This window comes from Neofelis nebulosa, chromosome 3, assembly GCF_028018385.1.
Source record: "Neofelis nebulosa isolate mNeoNeb1 chromosome 3, mNeoNeb1.pri, whole genome shotgun sequence".
Classification (NCBI taxonomy): Eukaryota; Metazoa; Chordata; class Mammalia; order Carnivora; family Felidae; genus Neofelis; species Neofelis nebulosa.
Genome location: NC_080784.1, coordinates 97,971,379 through 97,998,715, shown reverse-complemented (window position 1 = coordinate 97,998,715; position 27,337 = coordinate 97,971,379). Strand labels below are relative to the sequence as shown.

The 27,337-nt window shown below is 37.8% G+C and overlaps 1 protein-coding gene and 1 long non-coding RNA gene across 3 annotated transcripts; one reads left to right on the top strand and one right to left on the bottom strand.

Annotated features, from left to right (window-relative positions):
* Window positions 1–1,275: 1,275 nt before the first annotated feature.
* On the bottom strand, window positions 1,276–19,734 carry PGRMC2 (progesterone receptor membrane component 2). Of its 2 annotated transcripts, none has more exons than XM_058721398.1 (3): window positions 19,271–19,729; window positions 3,647–3,802; window positions 1,276–2,522 (listed from the first exon to the last, which is right to left on the bottom strand). In XM_058721398.1, exons 1-3 carry the CDS (start codon window positions 19,686–19,688, stop codon window positions 2,425–2,427), a joined length of 672 nt encoding a protein of 223 aa, XP_058577381.1. In that variant the 5' UTR covers window positions 19,689–19,729; the 3' UTR covers window positions 1,276–2,424. The 2 variants fall into 2 exon arrangements, with proteins under 2 accessions (XP_058577381.1, XP_058577382.1); XM_058721399.1 differs by having other exon boundaries at window positions 2,444–2,676; window positions 19,271–19,734.
* A 401-nt stretch (window positions 19,735–20,135) lies between these two features.
* Window positions 20,136–25,990, top strand: LOC131507084 (uncharacterized). Its single transcript, XR_009259314.1, has 3 exons — window positions 20,136–20,267; window positions 24,921–25,028; window positions 25,532–25,990. It is a non-coding gene; the product is annotated as an uncharacterized LOC131507084 (long non-coding RNA).
* Window positions 25,991–27,337: the final 1,347 nt, after the last annotated feature.

Here is a 27,337-nt window from a genome sequence, read left to right as displayed (position 1 = left end):
GCTTGAGATTCTCTCTCATTTCTTCTGTCCCTCTCCCCTGCTCGTGCTCCCTCTCTATAATAAAATTAAAAACAAAACAAAGCAAGAGTCTGAGACCCATTTTCTTTCAATTACAGCTCAGTGTGTAGTAGGTTTGGTCTGATGTGTATTTTAAGTACTTCAAGTGGTTCTACTAATCAGCAAAGTTAGGGAAATAGAGTCTAAGGGGAAAACAGCAGCAAGAATACCACCACAGCTTCTATCTCCTTACTCTAAGACTACCAAGCCAACTACCTGAGAATGAGAAACACTCAACTGAAATTGAGGAATTGTCTATAGAACAGTTTATTTCAAGTCCAAAACACAAATTGCTCAATTTTCTTAACAGACTGCATCATTTTTACTGCATGGATATTTAGGGTTTCTCTATTCACAAGTGCAGATTTATTTCTGAACTTCAGGCTCAAACTTATGTGTGTGTGCGTGTATGTGTGTGTGTGTATGTATATATATATACACACACACACACATATTTATATTTATGTTTACTACAGAGGACATGTATGTTAGCATATTTTATAAAATATTTTACATAAAAAACACACAAAGCATTTACCAATATCCTTCAGTCTTTACAACCGGTCTTCAGCAAAGATTTGGCTGAAGATCATTATTTTCTATAAAACATCCCAAGACTGAATATAATAGAATGCAGTATTTTTCATACTTTAGCTTATTATTGCAATTTAAATTTCCCCTTTCTTTGACGGCTTCTGCATATGTTATATTCATAAAGTAGAATAAACCTCTTCTTTAACTTGGTGACTTTAATGGGCGACTTGTTAAATTTTTGGTGCAACCAAGAACCTAAATAGTCTCAATGAAATCAAGTAACTGACATATGCAGAATATGCAGGGCTTTTCATAAGGGCTTTTTCAAATGAATAGAAGAATTCAGTACTTATCAGTGTAATACCCTTTATTGTTTTGTGTTCAGTAACTATCACCCGGGTGCTATTACTTCTAGTATAGCCAGCATCAAAATATAAAGTCAAAATATGTACATTTTTATATATCAATTCTTACCTGAATAATCTCAGATCTCTTGAGAATGTTCCACAAAGTGGAATTTCTTCCTAAAGTTACAGTGAATGTGGTACAATGTGTACAAGTTGGTTAACCAGTGCCTGCTTTTCATTTCCAAGACTTTTCCTTATCTTGAATCAAATGCATAATCCTGACTACCATATCATAATGCACTGGGCTTACAGTTTATATATAAAGTCCAACTCAAGCTTATTTTGGTTTATTGTACATGCTTTATTAAAATGGTACTGGTATTTACAGTATCTGCAGAGTCCTTTCCAAGGCGCTCTCACACACATTCAGACGCACCCATACAACATCCATACCACAACCCCATGCACCCACACCAATGAGATGTGAGGGTCAGACTCCTAAAATTAGGCAGCTGTTGGGGGACAAAGTTGTTGATTTGATTTTCGATTTTTTTTTAAAAGAGAAAAAGCATGAGGGAATGCATTTGGCCATTACAATGCTAATTAAGTTTGTGTATATTAACATATGTGGCAGTAACACTGAATATTCCTTTTACATTCTATGTACACAGAATGACATCAAGGTTTTGCAGTCAACAGAATATTCCAACTTCAGTCTCAATGCTGCTTGTAATGACTTCTGAATTCACATAGGGGCTTTCCCTAAAAATAATTCAAGTCTATGTAAGTGAAATAAGGCACAATTAATATTGATTTGATCTAGGGGAAGGGAAGGGATAAAAACTAGTTTCAAATGATCTTACTATTGGGAATTAACTTTGACTTAGATCCACTTGAAATCCCTTCTCCTAATTTCCAAAGATTTCTTAGAAGTAAGGGTTTTTTCCTTTTCCCTGACAAAACCCAAAAAGAAAAGTTTGAGAATTCACATTTTAATGTTTCAATAAACTACTCAAATTGATGTGCACCCCCAACCTCTCCTACCTAGATCTCCTCCCTCAGAGCTATAACAAAAACACAGCACATGAATCTCTTGCTGTTTTTGAGGAGATTTGTACACTTAAGTAGCAAATACATATCTGGTTGTCTTTGATTTAAAAAAAAAAATAGGAGGGAGGGAGGGAAGGAGGGAGAGAGGGAATAGTAACCTTGTGACTTTCTTGCTCTTTAAAAAGTCCCTGTTTCCTCAGGGACTTTTCAGGATGATGAAGCCCCACCAGACATTACCAACAACTGCAACAAATGAGGTTGGCAGCATAAATAATGTCTAGTATTCAAATCTTCAAAGTGAGACTCATTTAGCTTGTATACAATCTGTTGAATGTTTTTTGCAGCAGGTGAACCAAACCCAAAGACGCTGGACATTCTGTGAAAGGGAGTAAGAATTGCAGTTCTGAAGGCCCCTGACTTTGGTTGTTTACAAAGTTCAATCCTGTTTATTGTGATCCTTGGTATCTTCTTCATCTGTATATTCTGATGGTTCTTCTCCTGGTTTTAGGAGTCTGCCTACATAATCATATTTTTCTGAAAAATACATCAAAAGAAAATCAGTAGTGATCAAATTTGTTTTACTATTCCATTACACAGCAGGGAAGGTGTTCACCTCTTTTAAAATTATATCGAATAAGCTAAATTGATCCTATTGCTCACCTTGGCTGGTCTTTGTATTCATGTAAGGCTTGAACAAAGGAAAACAGGATTAGGGAATTTACAAAGCTTGGGGACTGTGCTTTACCAGGAAAAGTGTTCCATTCTACCAGCTCTTAACCAAGGACATTTCATCAGAATCACTTAGAGATCATGCTAAGTAGATCCAACTAGAAAATATTCTTGGGAGAAAATGGGACATCTGCTAGTAGTCTCCAAGAAAATAAACCAAATGAGATGCAAAGTCATTTGTTACTCATTATCCTGTGTTCTTTGAGAACTCAGTGTGTGGCCCCAGTCATACCATTATTCTTTCTCCTAGCAAACTCTCTTCTTACATCTCTGTTAATATTCCTTGTTTTAGGTTACCAGTACTTAATTTAGAACACTATAATGTCCAAGGTGATACATATTTAGTCATTTCTTGGTCAGGAATTTGAACTAGGTTACGTGAATTAACTGACAAACCAGAAGGAGAAGACAGGAGGACTACCTCATACAGTAGAAACAGTTCAAATGCCAAGAAGCCAGAACTGTTTCCAAGGGATGTATAGGTCACATAAATAGCTGTCTGGAGTGTCACAGCTGTCAAGAGGTATTAACTGATGCCATGAGGGTATAATAAAGGGGAATGACATTTTTTCTTTATAGTTTGAGAGTAAGATCAGTAAAATCATTTTAGAATAAATTATAGTATCAATATCCATAATGAATTCAGTTTTAAATAGAAGCCTATATTTAAAAATACTATGTCTTACTTAAAAAGCCTTATAAGACTAAAGGTGTCATAATTTGTTAGACTTACAGTTGGTAACAAGTCAACTTTTAAAAACGGATTTTTAACTAATATGTAACAACCATTTTCAAATTTTGCTATTTTTATCATCAAATAATAATGGTGATGAAAATATATCCTTAGGTTTCTTAAAGAAGTGAAATAGTATATACTTTCTTGGGCCATAAATTTAATATTTCCAAAGAACCCAAGAAAATGAAGGTACCTTTAAACTGCATTTCCCATTCTCGAACACTCTCCATTTGTACAGCATTCAAGTCTGAGAGATCATCATATTCATCTTTAAGTGCATCTTTATCTAGGCAAAATGTCGCCAGTCCTCTGGAGGCATCCCTACCAGCAAATATTCCATATGGACCAGCTGGGGGAAAAAAAGAAATTATTGACATCACCTTAACAATATTTTGTTTATTATTATTATTTTTTTAATGTTTGTTTATTTTTGAGGGAGAGAGAGAGAGAAAGCATGAGCTGGGTAGGGCCAGAGAGAGAGGGAGACAGAGGATCTGAAGCAGGCTCTGAGATGACAGCAGAGAGCCTGCTGCAGGGCTCAAACTCACGAACTGTGAGATCATGATCTGAGCCACAGTCGGGCACTTAACCAACTGAGCCACCTAGGCGCCCCAACCTTAACAATATTTTAGAATGTCTCAAAGGAAAAGGTCAAATAAAAGAAACCTCATAATGACTCATATTTGGTACACAGCCTTAACTTCAAAACATGCACAGATAGATACTAGACAATGAGAAGAAACTTCTTGGAGATCTACCTTTAGAACAAAATAAAGTTTTTCATTGAAAATTTAAAACTTAAATTTCAGATACCTCAAAACTTGTATTCAAAGTTGAAGACTACAAGGTATTAGGGAGAAGAGGAAACTAAAGCAATTAGGTTTGGAAACTGGTTTGTTTGAGGGGAGATAATGCTTTATTGATTTCTGTTAATTAATTATGGCATCTAAAAATAAAACAGAATATCCACTAGATAAGTACTTGGTAAAGACCCAAGTGAACTGTGGATCTAAAACATTTTCTTCCTCTAATCCAAAGTAGGTTGTATGAGAGCAGACTGTACCATCTTTGCACCTCCCGTGACTAGCTCAGTGCACAAAACACGTAGATGTTCAACATATCTTTGCTGAATGTTTTACCAGAAATATGGCCCATTTTCAAAATAAATATCACCAGACTACCAGAATATATTCACAATTACCTATATAAACTATGAAAAGTCATTAAACAATGGTTGTCTCTTGTCACGGCTCTTGGGAAACAGGAGACATGGCTATAGGAACAGTTCCTCTGACTGACATAAAATGATTAGCATTTTGTCCAGGGAATTAAGAACCACTTCCCTAGAGAGGAATGGCATGATTTATATGCTGACAGCAGTGAGCCATTCCCAAAGTCTGTGCTTGAGAGTGGCAATTGTCTTACTCATCTCAGTATCCTCAATGCCTAGCACAGTGCCTGGCATAAAGTAGAAACCAAAGTTTCTTCCAAAATATTAGCTGCAATTCCAAATAAGGATTAACTAGATTTTGATCCTTTACTTTAAACAGATTCATTTATAGTAAGCAAAATCTCTGCTCAAATTTATGACAAAAAAGACACTTGTTATTTAAAACACATAACAAAACCAAAACAACCTAATTTTCCATATCAAGAAATTGGTTAAATTACAGTACATTAATTTAATGGAATAATAGTACATAACTATCAAAAAGAAGGAGACATCTCTATATGTACAGACACACACAGAAGTCCATGATAGAGTAACTAAAAACAGCAATTCAGAAGAGTATGTGTGTGTGTATATATATAGCATGATTTGCTTTGAATTAAAAAAAGAATACACATGTATGCACATTCTACATGTGTTTGTATATGCATGAAAAACACCAGTTAGAATACAGACCAAACACTTAACAGTGGCAACCTTTTCTGGGGAATGGAGGAAAAAATTTTACTTCATGTAACTGGTAGTCTGGCTATTTAAAAAATTATTATTTTAATTGAAGTAGAGTTGACACACAATATTATATTAGTTTCAGGTGTATAGCATAGTGATTTGACAAGTCTATATATTATGCTGTGCTCACCACAAGTACAGCTACCATCTGTCACCATATGACACTGCTACAATACTACTGACTATATTCCCTATGATGTACCTTTCATCCCTGTGATGAATTCATTCCATAACTGGAAGCCTGTACCTGTCACCCCACTTTACGAATTTTGACAATCTCCTCAACCCCCTCCCCTATGTCAACCATTAGTTTGTTCTCTGAACTTAATGGGTCTTTTTCTGATTTTGGTTATATATTCATTAAAAAATTCTTTTTATAATAAAAATCTCTCTCTCTCCCTTTTGCCCCTCTCCCCCACTCATGCTCTCTAAAATAAAATCAGTAAACTAAATTAAATTAAGTAAAAATTTAAATGGTAATAGGTGGTACCTGGCTGGCTCAGCCATAAGAATATGTGACTTTGAGCCCCATGTTAGGTGTAGAGGTTACTTAAATTTTTTTTTTTTTAAATCAAGTGCTAATAAATAAGATTTCTAAAATTCCTAATTTTACAATAGAAAAAAATTTCTTTCCTGAGGCTATAGTTATCCATACATGACAAAGGTAATTTAGAGAAAATAATTTTAAAACCAGAATTACTAGCTTAACTATTATGAGCAACAGAGTGGTCAGTTAGAGAGCTTACTGTTCAGTTAACAAAACAAAATATTTTCTAATGAGAAGTAAACTAGAAGAAAAGCCTGGAAATTTCTTGCTTTTTAAATAAACAGAGTAATGATTATACCCATATTCATATTTGAAAGCATTTAGGAAATTGAAGATTATGTGTCAGAAAGTATCTGTACATTTGAGTGTAGAATTCAAAAATCTACTTAAATAGACAAAAATCTAAAAACTTATGAAAATTAATCTGAATTATAGAAAGCGTTGCACTATAAAGTTCACTGAGTATAAGAAACATACTCTGAAAAGTTCATGGCACGGAACCAGAAGTGGCATTCGCATAGGTACAGATACATTAACATGAAAATTAAGATAATCCTTCCAGTAAAGTACTTTCTTATTCTATTTTCCTGTTCCTAAGTATTCTCCATATTGCTACTTAATATTAGGTGACATTCACAATTACCATTTAATTGTTAAATATTTTCTTACTGAATGGCTATACCTAAAATTTAATCATTTTCCTATTAGCATACACTTAGGCTACCAATTTATACTTTTAAATTTGTGTTCTATATAAGAAAATGAAACACTTTTTACAATGGGTCAACATTAATAACCTTCAAATTATTGCCCACTATTTCACTTGTCATTGAAAAGGGTATTAACCATTTAAGAGAAAGAAATTCAGTATTATTTCTATTTACACAGTAAAATCCAAATTTCCTTAAATTGGAATTATTTATTTAAAAATTTTTTTTTAACATTTATTTATTTTTGAGACAGAGAGAGACAGAGCATGAACGGGGGAGGGTCAGAGAGAGAGGGAGACACAGAATCCGAAAACAGGCTCCAGGCTCTGAGCAGTCAGCACAGAGCCCAACGCGGGGCTCAAACTCACGGACCTCAAGATCATGGCCTGAGCCAAAGTCGGACGCCTAACCGACTGAACCAGCCAGGCGCCCCTGGAATTATTTATTTTAGAGCAATGTGAACTTTTAAAATTAAGCCAGAACAGGGGAGCCTGGGTGGCTCAGTCAGTTAAGTGTCCGACTTTGGCTCAGGTCATGATCTCAGGGTTCGTGAGTTTCAGCCCTGAGTCGGGCTCTATGCTGACAGCTCCGAGACTGGAGCCTGCTTCAGATTCTGTGTCTCCCTTTCTCTCTGCCTCTCCCTCGCTCGCACTCTGCCTCTCTCTCTCTCAAAAATAAGTAGACATTAGGGGCACCTGAGTTGGCTCAATTGGTTAAGTGTCTGACTTCAGTTAATGTCATGACCTCATGGTTCCTGAGTTTGAGCCCCATGTCGGACTCTGTGCTGACAGCTCAGAGCCTGGAGCCTGCTTTGGAATCTGTGACGCCCCCTGTCTGTCTGCCCCTCCCCTATTCACACTCTGTCTCTGTCTCTCAAAAAATAAATAAATGTTAAAAAAATTCTTTTTAAATAAACAAACATAAAAAATAATAAAAAAATAAAATTAAGCAAGAATAGTCCCTAGGGAAAAGAAAAGTAGCCCTCATCTTAAAGCAGTTGTGTGGGTTTATTTATTTTTTTTGCATAACTCCACATGCTTTGTGGCACTAGCTGCTTCTCTGGAGATGGAGGCGACAGACAGATAGATAGAACCAGTGTGATTTTTTTTTCTTGAGGAACGACAATGATGACAAAGTAATCTATAAACATTATATATCCCCTTAATGCTGACAAACTTAAAACAGCAACAAGTCACACACAAAAGAAAAAGTAAAGCTGATCAAGGCTGTAAAGAACTACAAATGTAAAATGATAGTCAACCATTTAAAGAATTTTCTAGCACGTGACTTTACTCTCATAGTCTTGCAAAGTAAAAGGAACAATTTTTGCCCTCCTCACTTGGCAGATGAACAGAAGCAGAGGCATTCAGTGACTTGCTTAAAATTACCAGCAGACTTAGGAAGTACTATTTCCACTTTTCTTTCTTTTAAAAATTTTTTTAAATGTTTTATTTATTTTTGAGAGAGAGAGAAAGAGAAACAGCGCAAGCAGGGGAGGGACAGAGAGAGAGGAAGACACAGAATCTGAATAAAGGCTCCAAGCTCTGAACTAGCTGTCAGCATAGAGCCTGACACAGGGCTCGAACTCCCGAACCGTGAGATCATGACCTGAGCCTAAGTAGGAAGCTTAACCGACTGAGCCACCCAAGTGCCCCATCTGCTTTTCTAACTACTCCAAATATAGTCCACCTTCAGAAAACACAGAGGATCCACAAACCCAAAGGTGGAGTGACACCTGAAAATTGGAGCATTTCCATTAATTACAAAATTTCAGGGGAATAGATATTTTAGAACACCTATTAAATCAAAAGAAAAGAGAAATAACAAGAAAGCTATATACATCAACAGCTTTTCTTATCATTTTGTTGTAATATTTATCTTCCTGGCCTGCAAAAGTCAATCTACTTCAAAGTACTTAAGAGTATAAACCATAAAACTTATCTGAATTATAAAAAAGAGAGAAGATGATCATTATAAAAACAAAAAATCGGGGCGCCTGGGTGGCGCAGTCGGTTAAGCGTCCGACTTCAGCCAGGTCACGATCTCGCGGTCCGTGAGTTCGAGCCCCGCGTCAGGCTCTGGGCTGATGGCTCGGAGCCTGGAGCCTGTTTCCGATTCTGTGTCTCCCTCTCTCTCTGCCCCTCCCCCGTTCATGCTCTGTCTCTCTCTGTCCCAAAAATAAATAAAAAATGTTGGGAAAAAAAAATTAAAAAAAAAAACAAAAAACAAAAAACAAAAAACAAAAAATCCTCCATCTCTGAGTATATTAATATATACCAATGCATTCTCTTATAAAATTCTCTGCCAACTTTTCTAAGGAGACCTCAATGCTAAATTAATGTAAAAACAAAACTTCATAAAACACATTCTTTTTTTGATTTTAGATGTCGACTTAGTAAGAGCGAACTTGAATCAACAGTTAATAAATCAAGCCTATTTCTAGGCAAAATGATGTTTTATTAACTCTTGAACAGAAAAGAATGATTCAGTGATTAACATACTTCTTCACTCTCTAAACTATATTAAACAGTCTTCTTCCCTCAGGAAGCATTTAACTTATGAAAAAGTCTTTTCAGACTGGTTTAGTTTTTCCTGTAAGATCATAAAGAACATAACATTAAAAACTAGAATTGGAATTGGATGCATTGCTCAGAGAAAGGAGGATATGAGGTCTAACTAAAGTACATTTCTCTGCATTTATAATACAACCAGAAGCATTATCTGAGAAGCCAGAAATACCTGCCATTCCACTACCCCTTTACACAACAAACATAAATGTTACTGATTCCAATATTTTGATAACCATACTTGGCTACCTATTACACTAAAATAACATAGAGTTACCCAAGGAAAACAAATTTTAATGGTATTAAGCCTTTAGGTATAATTTATAAAAAAAAAATAATAATAAAGGCAAGCTTATATAAACTAATGTTATTTTGACTATTAAGGGTTCATTTTTACATTAACATCTCAGTAATAACTAAGGGAGTTATATTCTGTTGCTTTATCATAGACTACAATATAATGCTGATATAAAAGTGGATTTGCAGGGATGCCTGGGAGGCTTAGTCGGTCAAGCATCCAACTTTGGCTAAGGTCATGATCTCACGGCTCATAAGTTTGAGCCCCACATTGGGCTCTATGCTGACAGCTCAGAGCCTGGAGCCTGCTTTGGATTTTCTGTCTCCCTCTCTCTCTGTCCTTCCCTCCCCTGCTCTCGCTCGAATAAATGTTAAAAAAAAAAAAAAAAAAAAAGTGGATGTTTAATTTGAAGAAAATTCTTGCTACCAAAAATGAACAGCAATTCAACCAAGGCAGTTTCTCTTAAATGTACTTATGTAACAAATATTCTAGGACATCATTTTAAAAATAAATCTTTTATTAAAAAAATATTTTATAATGTTTATTTTATTTTTGAGAGACGGTGTGAGCTGGGGAGGGACAGAGAGAGGACACAGAATCTGAAGCAGGCTCCAGGCTCTGAGCTGTCAGCACAGAGCCCGACGTGGGGTTTGAAACCAGAAACCGTGAGATCATGACCTGAGCTGAAGTCAGATGCTTAACCAACTGAGCCACTCAGGTGCCCCCAAATAACTCTTTTAAAGATAATGTTAAATACATCAAAATGACATTATACTAGAATTCAGATTTCATTAATACTCTTTAAGAGTTAACATAACTGTGGCACAGATTTTTCAAGTTCAAAATTCAATAAATCTACTAGTTAGTGAATCCTGAAACTGCTTACTTTAATATGATCAGGTAGAACGGGTAACATTTTTTTGAAAAAGGAAAAACATATGGCCACTGTAAGAAAATGTTTTAAAGAATAATGCAATGAACAGAAAATTCCAGGAAGAACTAAATATCTAAAGTATGTAACATAACTTTGTGATTCTTAGAATGACTACATAGCTACATTAGTATTTATGAAGAGGAGAAAATTCTACAATGAATATTTCAGTTATTTCCATAGTATAACAACCATAGCTCTCAGGGACAAACTTTAATTCATTAAAGTTTATAAACAGCCTAGTTTTCTGGCCTGTTGTGACAATAGTCTTTTGTGATTACTAAAGCAACTTAAAAAAAAACAAACCTAATTATAGTTGTATTGAGTAATGTATTCCAAATAAGATTACAACGGGCCTAGGAACAAATGAAGCAATATGTAAAAGTGACTGAATAAAACCCAAGTAATAAATATTAATTTTTTATACTTGTATTTAGGAAGTCCCAAGACTTTTAGAGAGAAGGTAGTGTGGTGAAAATGAAAGAATACCTCTCAAGAAGCCAAGATAACTGGGTTCTAGAGGCTTCACCAACATTTAACATTGGGCAAATCTTAAAGGCATTGGTATAAAATGGGGAAAGAATCTAGTTTGGCCTCCTCCCATTTTAGGCAGGTAAAATACTTTCCTTAACTCAATCTTGCTTCTGAAATTCAAACTAGAAGGCTGTCAACAATACTGTGGGTTGAGCTCAGTGGCCTTGGCCCTCGCTTATGGCTTAGGGTGGGGACAGGGAAGACTGAAAAATTAAAACTTCAGGCCTATGCCAGATGTTGGAATGGAGACTGAGTTTAACACAGCCTTCATAGGATGAGAAGTCTAAGGTGAAAAAATAGCATCTTAAATGATTATATTATTATATAATTTTTTTTAAAGTTTATTTATTTTTGAGATAGAGACAGAGCATGAGTGGAGGAGGGGCAGAGAGAGGGAGACACAGAATCTGAAGCAGGCAGGACCCAGGCTCTGACCATCAGCACAGAGCCCGATGTGGGGCCTGCAAGATCATGACCTGAGCTGAAGTTGGACACTTAACTGACTGAGCCACCTAGGCGCCCCATATTATTATATAATTATTATATTAAAAATAGGACTTAATTAGCTATTGGAATTTAGTGAACAGTAAAGGTAATACTGCAAGTGTTGGGGAAAAATATTCTATAAATAGTGTTGGGGTAACTGCATAGCTTTCTGTAAAAAAAAAAATTCTTATTTCACATCTTAAAACAAATTCCAAATGGAACTAAAAAACCCGAACCATAGAAGTACTTTAAAAAACTACATATTTAAAAAAATAACCTTTTTAGTGCAAAAAACCTTTAAGTAACTTATGATAAAGAAACTCAGCAGCCATAAAAGAAGATAAATTTGAATACATAAAACCAAAAATTTCTGTGGCTTAGAAAAAACACCATAAAGTATAAAGACAAATAAACTAGGAAAAATGTTTGCAGCTAAGATTGATTCACTTTTTAAAAAACACCTAAAATCTCTAAGAAAAGACCAATACCATGATTGAAAAACTGTAGAAAAGAATATATGAACACATAATTTGTAGGAAAGGAAACATAAATGACTCAAAATTCTAAAGGTAGCCAACCTCACTAAAAAAGAGAAATGTAAATTAAAACAATATTGAGATACCATTTTAACTTCTCAGATTGACAAAGACCAGTAAGTTTGATATTGCATTTTTGGCAAAGGAGTGAGAAATAGGCATTTCCATGAAGTGTAAATTGGTCCAATTTCTCTGGAGGGCAATTTGGAAATAAAGTACCCAAATAAAAAATATCCTGTAACCTAAGTCTCAGTCATTTTACTTCTAGAATTTTCCTTTTTTAAGTAATTTTTTTAAATGTTTATTTATTTTTGAGAGACAGAGTATGAGTGGAGGAGGGGCAAAGACAGAGGGAGACACAGAATGTGAAGCAGGTTCCAGGCTCTGACCTGTCAGCACAGAGCCTGATACAGGTCTTGAACTTATGATCCATGAGATCATGACCTAGGCTGAAGTCGGATGCTTAACCAACTGAGCCACCCCGGCTCCCCCTAGGAATTTACTTCATAAGTTTACTCATGTGTGTAAAAGGACATGTACATCAATATTTACAGGAGCACTACGTATTAACAAAAGATTGGAAACAACTTATATGTTTGTTAATACCCTGTAAATTCTTCTATTTTAACTATGTATTACCAAACAAAAAATACAGTTGGCTTAAGGAACAACGTAGAAAAAATACCCCAAGAAACAAAAAGACAGTAATTGCTGCAGACAAGTTTTTGCAGTAAAAATTATAAACTACATGAAGAAACAAACCACCATGGAGGAGTGAGCACATACAGCAGATACAAGAACTGGCATCCCCAGAATAATACAAACAAATTAAAGAACTATAGTATGTTTGTCTAAAATTCTTAAGCAATTAAGAGATGGAACATAAAGAAAGATTAAAAGACATGAACGACAGAATGAAAAGCTAATGTGTACCTACTAAGAGTTCCAGAGGAATGAATAAAGAGAATGGGGGAGGCAATAATTGAAGATAATGAGTTCAAATTTTCTAAAATAAATGGATGACACACATCCTCAAATTTTAGTAGAGTGTGGCACATGTTAAAAAAAAAAAATCAAATCCCCACCTTGACAAATCCTAGTAAAAGAGCGGCACTCCAAAGACAAATGGGAAAACGGATTAATCAAAGGAATGCAATTTACCCAAAGCACTTAAAGAGAAATAGAAGACAGTGGCATAACATTATTGAAGATCTGAGATAAAGGTCAATCTACAATTTTATATACTAAACCTATACTATTATTCCTGAATAAGGGCATATAGAGACAATTTTTTTTTAAATGTTTACTTATTTATTTTTGAGAGAGACAGAGCTTGAGCAGGGGAGGGGCAGAGAGAGAGACACACAGAATCCGAAGCAGGCTCCAGGCTCTGAGCTGTCAGCACAGAGCCTGACATGGGGCTTGAACCATGAACCATGAGATCATGACCTGAGCTGAAGTCAGATGCTTAACCGACTGAGCCACCCAGGTGCCCCAGAACTTTTTTTCTACCAATGAAAAAACTATAGGACATACCTCACTAAAATGAGAGCTGAACCTTGAACAAAGTAATGAGATGCAAGAAATGACAGTGAATAAAGAAAATGGTAACTATGCTGGTAAATTTAAATGAGGGCTGACAATAAAAAACAGGTAATACTATAATAAATTTGGGGGAGGAGTTTGAAAAAATACAGAACTATAAGTCTAATAGAAATAATATAGAAAATAGGATGAGGGAGGGACTAGAGTGAAAGCTTTCTAAATGATTTTGTTTTTATTACTTTTGAGAGAGAGAGACAAAGAGAGAGAGTGTGCATACATGCACAAGCAGATAAGGGGTAGACAGAGGGAGGAACACAGGATTCCAAGTGAGCTCTGCACTGAGAGCAGAGAGCCCAATGTGGGGCTCGAACTCGGGAACTGTGAGATTACAAACTGAGGTGAAGTCAGATGCTCAACTGACTGAGCCACCCAGGCACTCCATATAGAGTGAAAGCCTTCTAAACCAGGGCCACAACATATGGCTATATACTACAGAATCTCAAGAGACACCGTCTACATTTGTATGCATGGTAGTTTTGTATATTTATTAAATAAATATTCTCTCAAATAGCAGTAAAGTGTCTTAGAGTTTTTTTAATTCACAGAGAAATGTTTGGCTAATAGTCCTATGTTCTTCAGAAGGATAGTGTCTATAGCAAAAACTTTAAGGAAATCACCAATAGAATCGTTAATAGAATATATCGAAATAAGTAGGGAGAAAGAGTGGAAGAATTAAAAAAATCAATCTGCGAAGGAAAAAAAGTGGATAAAAGGAGGCAATGAAACATATGCCAAAGATAAATTACTAAATAAGATGACAGAAATCTAAATATATCAGTAATGATAAAACATATAAACCGATTAAGCTGCTTAAAGACAGTGTTGATATTACAGTCAATGAAAAAAAATGTGGTTATATGTTTTATCCACAGAGGAATAATAAAACATACCAGACTGGTGGAAAAAGAAACACTGAGGTAATACTAACCAAACAAAGGCTGAAGTCAAATCTCAAAATCAGTAAAGGTTAAGGATGTTTCTTTCTCTGATTAATGTGATATGATCAGTTCTAGATCTAGTGCTAGATGGCATCAAAACATTCTCACACCCAATCTTTGTATGGCTGACTCCTTTAGGTTTTTGCTTAAATATCAACCCCCTTTTCTTGATAAACTAATATAAATAAAACATCTTTCTTAACCACCTATTCTAAATAAAGTCCTTTTTTTACCCTCTATTACATATCCTATTCATTTCTTTCATAAAATATTTAATTATAAATTATAGTTATATACTGAATGCTAGTTTATTGTCTGTTTTCCTAAATTTCCACACAGGTAGGGACTCAACTGTTTTGAAAACTCAGTTAACTCACTTTTCACAACATCTTATTTAAGCAACACTGTAATGAAATCCAGGCAATTCCTTTTCAGTATTTAATATGGAGATGAAATCCTATCTTAGCTATCTTGAGATGATGCAGGTTCGAAGGGTAGAGAAGTTATTTAGTGATGTCTGTCATGCGTACAGAGGGGAGGGGTGGTCTATGTCGCAGATTGTTGAAAGAATTATTAAAAGAACATGAATGGCTAACTCTAGATGTTACTAAATCTATTTTCTTCCAGCATGAATAACATATTTTGGTCTCATATGGGCTTTCAGCTATCCTTTTATACTTAATGTTAGTATTTAACATAAATACGATTCCCTCAAAGATTAAAAATAAGGGCATGATGCTGAACTCAGAGTAGGTATTATAGAAATAACTAGTATAAATTTGAGCAGAGTATCAAAATTCATTAGACAACTTAGCTGATTCTTTTATTTTACTGAAAGGTAATGGATGTGTATGGCCATTAGTCCAAACAGACCCAGTTGGCTTCAAAGCAAGTAGCTGGGATGATAGCTGATAGTGTGAATAGGATATCCACGAAGGAAGAGGTCAGGTTGAGCCTAGTCAATATGCTGCAACTCTTGCTTCGACTGTAATTTTGCAAACTATAAATAAAAGTTAGCATACTGAAGATAAAATTTAAAAAGGAGGAAAATCACTTGAAAGGTACATGTGCCCCTTTCATGGGGGTACTTCTTTTATATATGACTTTTTCTTTTCCAGTGGAATTTAAAGGGAAGTTGGAGAAAATACAGCTTTGGTCTGTGTCAAAGAAAATGCTATATGGAATAAGGGGAAAGCCATATATTTAAATTTCAGACATGCAGAATAAACTATTATACAAATTATACAACTGTATAATTGTTTGCCATTCTAAAGAATAAACAAAAACACTATTTTGGTAGAATTTCACTGTAGTAATATTAATCAAGTTATTTAAAATTATACTATCTATTCCAGTCTTCCTACTCTATTATGACTCTAGAAATGTGTGAAATTATATTTTGTTGTGATACAATGGGATGGGATGGCATGTGAAGTCAATTTTACTGTTTGATTTCTAGCTTTGCCACTAAGTAGGTGATTTTGAGTAAAACCTCCTTGAGTTTCAGTTTCCACATTTGTAAAATGGGAAAATTACTTATCTCCTAGGGCTGTTTGAAAATTAAATGAGATAATAAGCTCAATAAATGGAGTTTCTGGAGACCTCTAGAATCTATGCTGTTGAAAAGAACTCTTTGGTAAGATGGAAATTCTCTATAAAGTGCACTAATATGGTAGCCATGTGGCTACTGAGTAATGGAAATGTGGCCAGTGAGATGGAGGAACTCAATTTTAATTATACTTAATTTTAATTAACTTAAAATTAAAAAGCCATATGTGGCTTGTGGCTACCATATTGGACAGCAAAACATACAGCCATGAAAGTGTGTTTCTTTGAGGCTTTAGATCCTTATGGGACCCTGGAGAGGGTATCAAAACAACAGTAAGATTCTCTGCAAGTTTATCCCATTATGTAGTTTACCTGAACTAGTATAGACAGGCTTTGTGGTCAAATGTACCTGGATTTGAATGCCATGTCTGTACCTCAGACTCCCCATCTGCACCTCAGACTCCCCATCTGAGGGCAAGGATACTTACTAACCTCACTGAAGTAACATGGAGATGACAAATTAATGGATCTGATGTAGTAGGTGCTTAACAAATCTTACTTTCTTTCTCCTCCCATATGCATTGTTTCTTACCTGACCACTTTCCTCACATGCTGGCCAAGTGCCTGAACTGTTACTAAATTTAATGCTGACAAATGTAGTTAATGCCAGTTGTTTGCCAACATGTGTTTACTCCACTAAATTGTCAATAATATTTTAAGAACTTGAACTTTAAAAATGACTAAGAACTTTTCAACATAGAATTTTTCAACATAGAAAAACCTCATGAAATAAAAAATCTTTAACTCTAAAACTATTATTGTGAAATGGGAGTAGATATTGGCTAGGCAAAGAAATGAGGTTTTCTGGCTCCTTAGCCCTAAGACTGTCAGGCTAAAATTGCTTCAAAGTGCTCAGATGACTGAAGATGAAAATAAAAATTAAAACCCAAAATAAACTTATATCTGAAATTTGGCTTCAAGACTTTTAGAAAAAGTGCTACATCTGTTAATGTGAAATGTCAACATATTTCAAGCCCATAGGTGATCTGTGTACTTTCAAGGTTCCTTTCCATAATACAACGTTCCAAACATCTCTACTAGGTTGAACAATAAATACTTAGAATAAAATAACTAATTACTCTTAGGCTGTTCATCAGGACCTGGGAACTGGTGGAAGCCAACCTAAAAGTGATTTCTCCGTGTTATCTAGGAAGCCCCTTAATGCTCAAGCTGCACAAAGGCTATCTACATTATATCTATGACTCTTAATTTTTAATTTCTGTTGCAGAACATTTGCCACTGGAGGCTGCTAAACTATGTCCAGGACAACCTTTCCTAGCTATTTGCAGACAGTGGCAAAGCATAATGTGTGAGGACTAATACGCTTCTTTGCACTAACACTTTGTTTCGTTGTCAGTTTAGATAGGGGCTACAAAAGCAGGTATTTTAGTTGGGTAAGCTCTACATTAAAAACCTAAAACTGTACACAATTTCTAATCACTGCATACACTTTTTAATATTAATAAGAAAAAACTTCAGATACAAAATATTGTGTAAATCCTTGATTTAAAAAAAATTATTTAATTTGGTCTGTCCGTTTAGTTACTTTACTTTGGCTCTATTTTCTTGTCCCTCATATTCTTAAGAAAAAGTATTAACTGTTTTAGCTGAGTTAAGTAGGTAGACAACTGTTTTTCATATTGACATAACCAGAAGCAAATACTTTATAAGATACCTATGACTTAATTAAATTCAATGTAGATGTACACACAAAAATACAAGCAACTAAGCAATTAAATAGTTTAACACATAAAATCTCCAATTTCTTATTCCTATTTCACTTAACCAAAGCACTTTAAGATATATTCCAGCCATCAAACACTAAAATCAAAAGTATATATTTACAAGTACCAATAAATCTCCTGTACTAACAGATTAAATCAAGAAGGAAACCAACTTGTTTTTAGACTTGCCAACCCCCTTAACTTTAAGGCTTGAATGTACTCTTTCGAATAACAGGTCACTCTAGGTCCCTAATTTTATTATTTATTTTTTATTGTAGTCACTTTTTTTTTTTAAGCTTAGAATTAATTACTACATAACCAGGATGTACAATGTTGCTCAATTTTATTGTATACCAACAGGTTCCATGAGTCTGACTGAAGTTTATTAGCATAATCTGAAATGTACCCTGTAACTACATGGAAGAAAGAAGGGTTTCTAACCCAATGACCCTACATACACGGTTCTCTGAAAGCAAAGTTTTAAAAACCTTTAACTTGCAGAAACCTTACACTGGGGTGTGGATTTATAGCTTTTAAGTTTTTTCTGCTCAGTGAAAACACAGTAAGTCATTATCAACATGTATTTGAATACTTGCCTTCCTACGATCAAAAAAAGAAAAAAAAGAAAGAAAGAAAGAAAGAAAGCAGACAGGCCCGCCTGCTGGGGTATCTGAGCTCCACCTCCAAAACTCAGGGAGAATATCTTTGCCAGTCTTTATTAAGATCTACATTCTGGTCTGTCTACATCCTACATACATGGTTAATCTTGGAAAGTGGCTCCATACTAAAACTGGTTTAAAGAAAAAGAATCTGAGATGTTGCTTATATGCCCAGACTTCACAAGCTAAACGGTAGGAACTTGTAACTACGTGTACCTAAACGTGGCCTTATGGGGAATGGTAGAGGGAAAAGGGAGATCAGTGGCTAAAAAGAGTAAAGAAAGGAAAGCTGTGAATTACCTGGCGCACAACTTCAGGTCCGTACTTTAGACATCTCCCCTCCCTCCTGCCCCCACCTATCCCAGGAATCAGAAAGCTCAGAAAAGGTTATGGGCCAGCTTGACAGGCGACAACTAAAAGTATTTTGAAAAATTCAGCACAAGAAAAGGCTTCGTGGAGGGATGAGAGAAAGATGAAAGCTGAGAGCTAGCAACACTGAAACACCGACTTCGGGGGGTGGAAAGCTATAAGTGCCCGCTGCTGGGGTTGTGTGTGGGGCCGGCCGTCCCAGGTGCAGCAGCCAGGGCGCAGGGGTTCAGACATCGAGAAAGCTGGGCAAACCAACCCAGTGCCTAGGGGCACCCACCATCGGAAGAGGGTCGCACTTGAGCTACAGGAGGTCTTCCCCCCCGCCCCCTTCCAACTCCTCCTCACCCGGGCCGTAGAACTTGCTGCCTTTGGTCACGTCGAAGACTTTCCCATTGACCGCGAGCAGGATGCGCGGGGTGCGGGACCCGTCGTACTGGCGCAGCTGCTCCAAGCTGAAGTCCCGCTTCTTCATACGAGGCAGAGAAGCAGCGGGACTCTCCTCGCCGGCTCCGGCCCCGGCGCCCAAACCCCGCCGCCCCCAGCGCACCCACAGCCGGTAGGCCCCCAGCAGCACCAGCGCCACCAGCGCCACGTTCAGCAGCATCTCCCCGCCCCCCGTCAAAAGCGCCAATGCCGCTGCTGCCCAGCCGCCCCCTTCTGCTGCCGCTCCCGCGCCGCCTGGGCTCTCGCTGCTGCCGTCGCTGCTGCTCTCACTGCCACTCCCCAGGGTGCCTAGCTTCACGTCCCCATCACCCGCCGCCATCACTGCCCGCCAGCGCCTTCCTCCTCCTCCCCGCCCCCTGCCCTCCCCAACCCCACGGCCAACCCCGCCCATCTGAGGCCTCTCAGCCAATAACATGAGGTGAGGGGGCGGGGTCAGGCTTGCTCTCGATTGGGTGTTGACGGGGTAACGTTGTCTTGGACCTCTCCCTTCTCCTCCCTTCTTTTGCAGACCGCGCTCGCGTGCGACGCCCCGCCCACCTCGCCCCACACTTCCCTGCTTTCGCTCGTCGCCTACCCTGGCTGAAGTGGAAGAGGGGGGCGGGCTTGAAGAAAAGATGCAGCGCCGGCCGCGCGCGCGCGCACAGGCCGAGTGAGACTACGGCGCGTGCGCGAGTTCCGGAGCGCCACGCGCTCTCCTTTCCTTTGCAACTCCTCCGGGAGGCAGGCTCCGCCCAGTCCCCTCGCAATGCGCGTGCGCCCTGGAACCGCTTCCTTTCCCAGGTTTAAGTTCGGGTCCGCGAACTCCCGCCTCTTCGCTTTTGCTCCGCTAGGGACTTCACGTGCGCCTAGGCGGCTGCGGAGGCGGGAGCCTGGCTGGGTCGCCTTTTCGAGGGCGCAGGTTGGTGGCTTGTGGGAGGCCACGACTTAGTTTTAACTGCTGGCGCAAACTATTGAGGGGCGTCCCTTTTTCCCCCGTGGCGCCGGCGCGCCTTTCCGGAAGCTGGGAGCGTGGGCGCGCAGACAAGCTACCGCCCAAAAGTTTTGGCGACGAACTGGAGTCTTCTTGTCGCGGATAGAGTGCACAGTGCCCGCACTACGGTTATTTGGCATCCGGAATCTACTCGCTGCTTGCGCTAGCACGGAGCAGCCACTCCCGGGTGGTTTTGGTCAAGACTTCGCTTGTAGAATTTTCTTTCAGGTTTCAGACTAAAGGTGTTACCGCCTAAATCATAGTCCGTGGCGGTAGGGAAGTGGCTAGAATGAGGTGGTCCTTTGATTAGCTCATTCAGCTTTATTTACATTTTTTTTTAATCTCCCTAAGTCTTTCACAGTCTTTTAGCCTCTCAAGTCCTTTAAAAATCTGGTATAAATTCACCTCTGAAGTCTTATTCTGGGCTCCTTACCTCAAGCACTCAACTCCTTTGACTTGCTGTCTCGTGTCCTAGTCTGTTGTCTTTGTGTCAGGGAGTTCCCCCGGCCCACTCCCAAGAACTACTTGCTGTGAACAATCGGTGTGATAAATGAGTGAAGGTGTATTAAGGGAGTAACAATTTTCGTTTAATCTTGAGGAACCGGTGCGATGGAGGAGAGACCCGCAAAGCAGTGGGGGCATATGATACGAACTAAAGTACTTACTAGGGAAAGGGCTAGTGTTCCATTTTCGCTTCAGTAATCAGGAGCAAAGTCTGGAAAATTAGGTTGGTAGTCTGAAGTCAACAGATAGGCTTGGATTTATACTACCCGTTTTGGAGGAGCCATTGAAGAGTTTGAAGGGGCAAATGACCGGATAAAACTTCTCTAGATTATCTACCGGATGTGTTAAAGACTGGAGTAGGAAAAGCATGGAAAACAAGTTAGTAGGCTATGGTATTAGTGCAAGAAATGAGGAAACTTAGAACTAAGTGGCATTAGGGCAGGGGTCTGCAAGCTTTTCTATGAAGAGCCAAACATATTTTAGGCCTGTCTTTCATAATTACTCAACTGTCTTATAGTAAGAAAGCAACCTAAAAGATGCTTAGAGGAATGACATGATTGTGTTCCAGTAAAACTTTATTTATGGACACTGACATTTTAGGTGTCATGAAATACTATTTTTTTCAACTCTTTAAACCTGTAAAAGCCATTTTTTGATCTACAGAGATACAAAAAGAGTCTATAGGCCATAGTTTGCTCACCCCTGTACTTTCTTGGGGCAGAATGAACAGGATTTAATTGGGAAAAGTAAGTGACCATACGGTCTAGTCTCCAATCTAGAATATTTTTGGAACTGAAAGGTGGCACTATACACTGGGAGAACAGGATTAAAATTAGATTGTCCCAGGCAAATCTGAGTGGTCATCCTGAGGTTAATGGTCAGATGTCATAACTGCTTTAGGACTTGGTAACAGGAAATGCCAATGATGGAAACAGGATGATTGGGAAGAAACTGGTTTTGGAGAGATGGATGCTTGGGATGAGATGCTTGGGAGAGAAGATGGATACAATTGGGATGATCTCAATAAGCAGGAAGAAACCACCTGAGAAGCTGCATAGCAGGCCACTCCTTGTATGTTATTGACCGCACTGGGTCACTAACTATTCCCTAAACAGTAACTGACAAGGAGTTTGGGATTACCATGTCTGGTTAGTGTTTATCTGACTTTTGGCAGATTTTATGCAGGATTGTGGCATGCATTGCTGGACACTTAGTATCTGTGGCCCCTTCCCACTAAATGACAGTAGCACACCCCTGACATTGGGGCATCAAAAAAAAAAACAACCTTCTTTCCTCCCCTAGAAAGATGTTAGTTGAGTGGTTAAACCAAGTGGCTTAAACCATCAGGATTTACCTTGGAGCTGAATTATACACATGTATGTTTCTTTTCCCTGATTGGTTTGAAAGGAAGAGACGAATTGAGCAGTATTGAAGTTGTCAAGAAAATAGAGTGGGGAATGTTGGGTAGGTAACCAACATTGTTTGCCATGAGAGTAAAAAGTCAAACATTTTCTTATATATCCTTGATAAAATAAATATCTCAACTTCTCCACACTTGAAGCCCCCCTCCCCCCCCCCCCCCCCCCCCCCGTCTAAAGTTTTTTTCTGAGCAACTTATTCTCATTCTAAGCCCCCTGAATTGGTCCAGAAGGCAGTTCTTTCTCTCTGCCAGGTAACAATCCCTCACAGTAGGATATTCCTTCTTTGAATACTGTAGTAACTTTCTGCTCTTCTTTCCCTTCTTTGTTCCACATGAAGGCACTAGTCCTGTATACTGATTTTCTTAACTTGGGCACCCTATCTCCAGTGGCACTCAGCTATTTAAAGGAAACAACTCAGAAATTTCAGTTGGCACTCAAAGTCGTCTATAAATCCACAAATGGCTTTGCTTCCTCCCCTTCTGCAGCAAACCTAATCTTTACACATAACTTCTATTACTTCGATGCATTTCCTTTTACAATACCTAATCTCCATCCTCCCATTGCTAAATTCATTCCCCACTCCAAGACTTTACTCATTCTATTTCCTCATTGAGAGTGCCCTTCTTAATCCTTTCTCCACCCAAATTCTGTTACCTTCTAATTCTGCCTCTGTCCCAGGCTGTATCAGCCCACAATGATCTCTTTCTCTGAATTTCTACCAATTTCTTCCCTATACTATCCATTTTATTTTATGCTCTTGACTATTTTGTTATTGAAACTCTGCTTTGGGTCCCTACGTGTCTCCTTTTGCATCTGTAGATATTCCTTTTCTGAGTCTTTTCCACCTCCCTTTTCCTCCTTATAATCCACCCCTGCTTCACCCAGAAGTCATCTATAAGCATCTGTTATTATCTATGTTCTTTTCTCCTCTTGTTACTCTTTTTTCCTTGACATTTTATCTACTTAGTGATTTACTTCTCATCTCTATGGAAGATGTACCTCTCCAGCCCTGACCTCTCTCTGGGAGATAATAGTACTGGCCACCAAATATTTCCATTTCTTTTCCCACACACATAGCAGACTTGCATTTCCCTATTCCTTTGAACTCAGTGTGGCCAATGAAATGTGATTGGAAGTGGTCTGTATCACTTCCAAGTAAAAGCTTAAAGAATGCACAATTTCTAAATAAACTTTTTTTTTGTTTGTTTGTTTTTTTTAAAGGGAGATGCCGGGGTGGTTCAGTTGATTAGCATCCAACTCTTGGTTTCAGCTCAGGGCATGATCTCACGGTTTGTGAGTTTGAGCCCTGCATCGGGCTCTGTGCTGACAGTATAGAGCCTGCTTAGGATTCTCTCTCCTTCTCTCTCTTCCCCTCCCCTGCTCATGCTCTCCCTCTCTCTCTCTCAAAATAAATAAACTTAAGAAAAGAATGCATAATGTCTCATGCCCTCTTTCCTTTTGGCAAAGTGATGGAATGTTTTAGTTATCTATTGCTGTATAACAAACCACTCCAAATCTTAGTGACTTAAAATAGTAACTGGTTTGGGGCACCTGGGTGGCTCAGTCAGTTAAGTGTCCAACTTTGGCTTAGGTCATGATCTCAAGGCACACAAGTTCAAGCACCGTGTTGGGCTCTTTTGTTGACAGCTCAGAGCCTGGAGCCTGCTTCAGATTCAGTGTCTCCCTCTGTCTCTGGCCCTCCTCCGCTCATGCTCATGCTCATGCTCATGCTCATGCTCATGCTCATGCTCATGCTCATGCTCACGCTCATGCTCATGCTCTGTCTCTCTCTCTCTCTCTCTCTCTCTTAAAAATAAACATTAAAAAAAGAGTAACTTTTATTATCACTAATGGTTTTGTGGATTGAATGGGCTCATGGGCAGCTGTCTTAACTTGCTTGGGGTCTCATGTGGTTGCAGCCAGGTATTTTCTGGAGCTGGAGTAATTAGGAAGCTTGACTGGATGTGAGAATAGCCAAGCCTTTCTTCTTCCCAGTGTTATCCTAGGGCCTTGCTTCACAATGGCTTCTCCAGCAGAGTAACCTAATTTCTTAGTAGTTCAGGACTCTCAAAAGTGCAAAAGCTTCCAGGTCTTGTAAGTCTTAGGCCTAGAAATAACACATTCTATTGGTTAAAGCAGTCATAGGGCCAGCTCAGTTTCAAGGGGAAGAGAAATAAACTCCACCTCTTGAATGGAGACTGGGGAGAAGAGTGATAAAGAATTTGTGGCCTTCTTTAATCTGTCACCCCGACAATGTTTCATATGGTGGTTGCTTACATCAGTGAGGGTCCTAGATTCAGGGCAAAGTAGAAAAGAGCCTTTAGGTGACAGACACAGTCGTATGAATGAGAAATACATCTCTGCTGTTCTAAACCACTGAGATGTTTAGAGCTGTTTGCTAGCAAACAAAACCTAATCTACACTAATACAAAAACTGGTACTGGAAGTAGGGCACTATTGCAGCAAAAACCTAAAATATGTGGCATTGACATATACGTGTCTGTTACAAATGTTAGTGGTTGGTTGGTAGGCAGCATCCAGTTCTGATTCACTTATGAATCTCCCAGCAAATCTAGCTCAGAAATTTGAGCTCAATAAATATTTCTTAAATAAGAGAGACTGTTTCTTATAATTCTGTTCTATTTCTTTATTTTAGGGGGAAATACTTCTTTCCTGCATCAGATGTTTCTTGAAGTATGGAGTGGGTGCCATGATCTTAACTCTCAATACTCTATTCCAGTGCTACTAACAAGTTTCCTGATGTGTAAGTTTGGCACATGCAGCCCACCTTCTCCCTTTCCCCTTTCCCATGGGAGTCAGACCTCCCACAGAAAGTGTGCTTTCTACTCTACTGCTTCATATCTTAAATTTCACAGGGGCCTGCCTATGCCAGGGGATGCTTGGGTAAGCTTAACAGGATGGGCCCTTTGGGGGAGGTGTTTTTTTTTTTTTTTTTTTTTTCTTTCAGTTTTAGGAGCTAAGTTCACTGCCAGGGTAATTTAGGTAATTTAGTATCTGAACTTTTCATTTCTCCCTGGAAAATTCATATTGGGAGGGGGTCATAATCAAATTGAGCACATCTTTTTGGCTTTTAATTTTTAGAGTATTTTTAGTTATCATTTGATCTTCTTTTAGGAACTTCTGTTAATGTTGAAAAATGTAGGGGGACATAATTTGAGACAGCAATAGAGCAGGTTTTCACTTATAGCCTTGGGTACAAAACAGCCTTGGAGCTGATTTAGTGATATGTTGTTTTGACCCATTCAGGACATTCAAGGGAACAAAATCTATACCTGTGACCCCAGGAGATTCCACAAAAGGGAGAAAAGACCTTATGAAGATGCGAGCACAATTGCCCTAACTGACCTCTGACTTCTTGACCAAGAAGGATAACCATATCCGAAGTTGATCTCAGTGGTAAGCTGAAGGCATAAGGCAATGGTCTTCATACATTTTGCTGACATACCCCCCAAATAATTTTTAAGTTGATGTGTAAAATTTTTTGTCCTAAAATTAGTTGCAAAAGATGTAATTTCTGGTAAAGTAAATATGAATATTTTAAAATAAAAAGGGTTAAGATGCATATAATCAAATCAAATTCCATAGAAATTGAATACTCATCATCATCCATTTTTATAGAAATTTACATTATTTTTTCTATGAGTTTGTATTTTCACTCTACTTCCCCACAAGAGTTTTAAAAATATATTTTTATGCTCAAATATATTTTACTGCTTGTTCTGTCATTCTTTTCTGCAATAAAAATTTGTTTATAATTAAAAAAAAATTATGACTAAAAATTGTAAGTGTCAAATATTTCTTCTGGATTGAATTATTATTACAATTATGAGTACATAATTGATAATAACAGTGTTACAAATTTCTTTTTATTTTTTAATTTTATTAAACATTTTTTTTAAATGTTTATTTATTTTTGAGAGAGAGACAGACAGACAAAGTAGGAGCAGGGGAGGGGCAGAGAGAGAGGGAGACACAGAGTCCGAAGCAGGCTTCAGGCTCTGAGCTGTCAGCACAGAGCCCAATGTGGGGCTTGAACTCGCGAACTGCGAGATCATGACCTGAGCCGAAGTCAGACGCTTAACTGACTGAGCCACCCAGGCACCCCACATTACAAATTTTTACACATAGCTACTAAAGAGAACTAAAATTTTATTGGAAATATGTCTCTCAATGAAATGGTTGGAGCTCCCTCTTCCCAAATAGTTCATGAATGTAATTTTTTGCTAGGAGACAGAATAGAAGACAGAAAAAGACAGAATAATACCACTCGGTACAAGACTTACCAAAAATGACTAAATGATTATTGTAAATGCATTTCAAAATGCATTTATATAAAATAGAATACTATATGTAGAAACCGCGTATCTAAATCTCCATAAAAGATAGGGATGAATAATGATGTAAGAAATGGTTAACAAATGACAATGAACAGTAGTGTTTGAGTAAAACAATATAGATTTTCTGTATTCAGTAATCTTTAGGTGAAAATTAATGAAAATATTTTCTCCTGTGAGTCTGTATAATTGCTCAAGAAAATACAAAACATTGACTGACTTCTAATACATAGTTCTTTTACGTATAACACTGATTTGTTTATTGGAAATTTGTAATTTTTTAACATCTTTTTCCTTGAAATCCACTGAAATATGTAACTGAGACATAGGAGAATGAGATTTTACATCAAGTTCTTTCTCATTTCTGAGCAGGTGTGCCTTGTAGCTGACTAGTATTTCCCAGAATGTTTTCCACAAATTTCCATATTTGAATTCCGAGACAGATATATGAAATCTTGCTGTGAGTTTGTTACCCAGATGAAGTAAGGCTCAACCTTCTTCAGTATTTTTCTTTGCTATCTCAACAGGATTCTTTGGCATTGTCAGGGAGTGGAAGCGGAAATAGTATTGGACCATTTCTGTGCTTCTCTCTTAACAGATGTATAAGATGAGGAAAATCAGGAAATCTTCCTACAGGCTTAGCGTGCCTCAATTAAATTAAATATTGACATTGGCATTAGCATTGTTTCTTTGGTGACTCAGATGCTTTTTTTTTTAA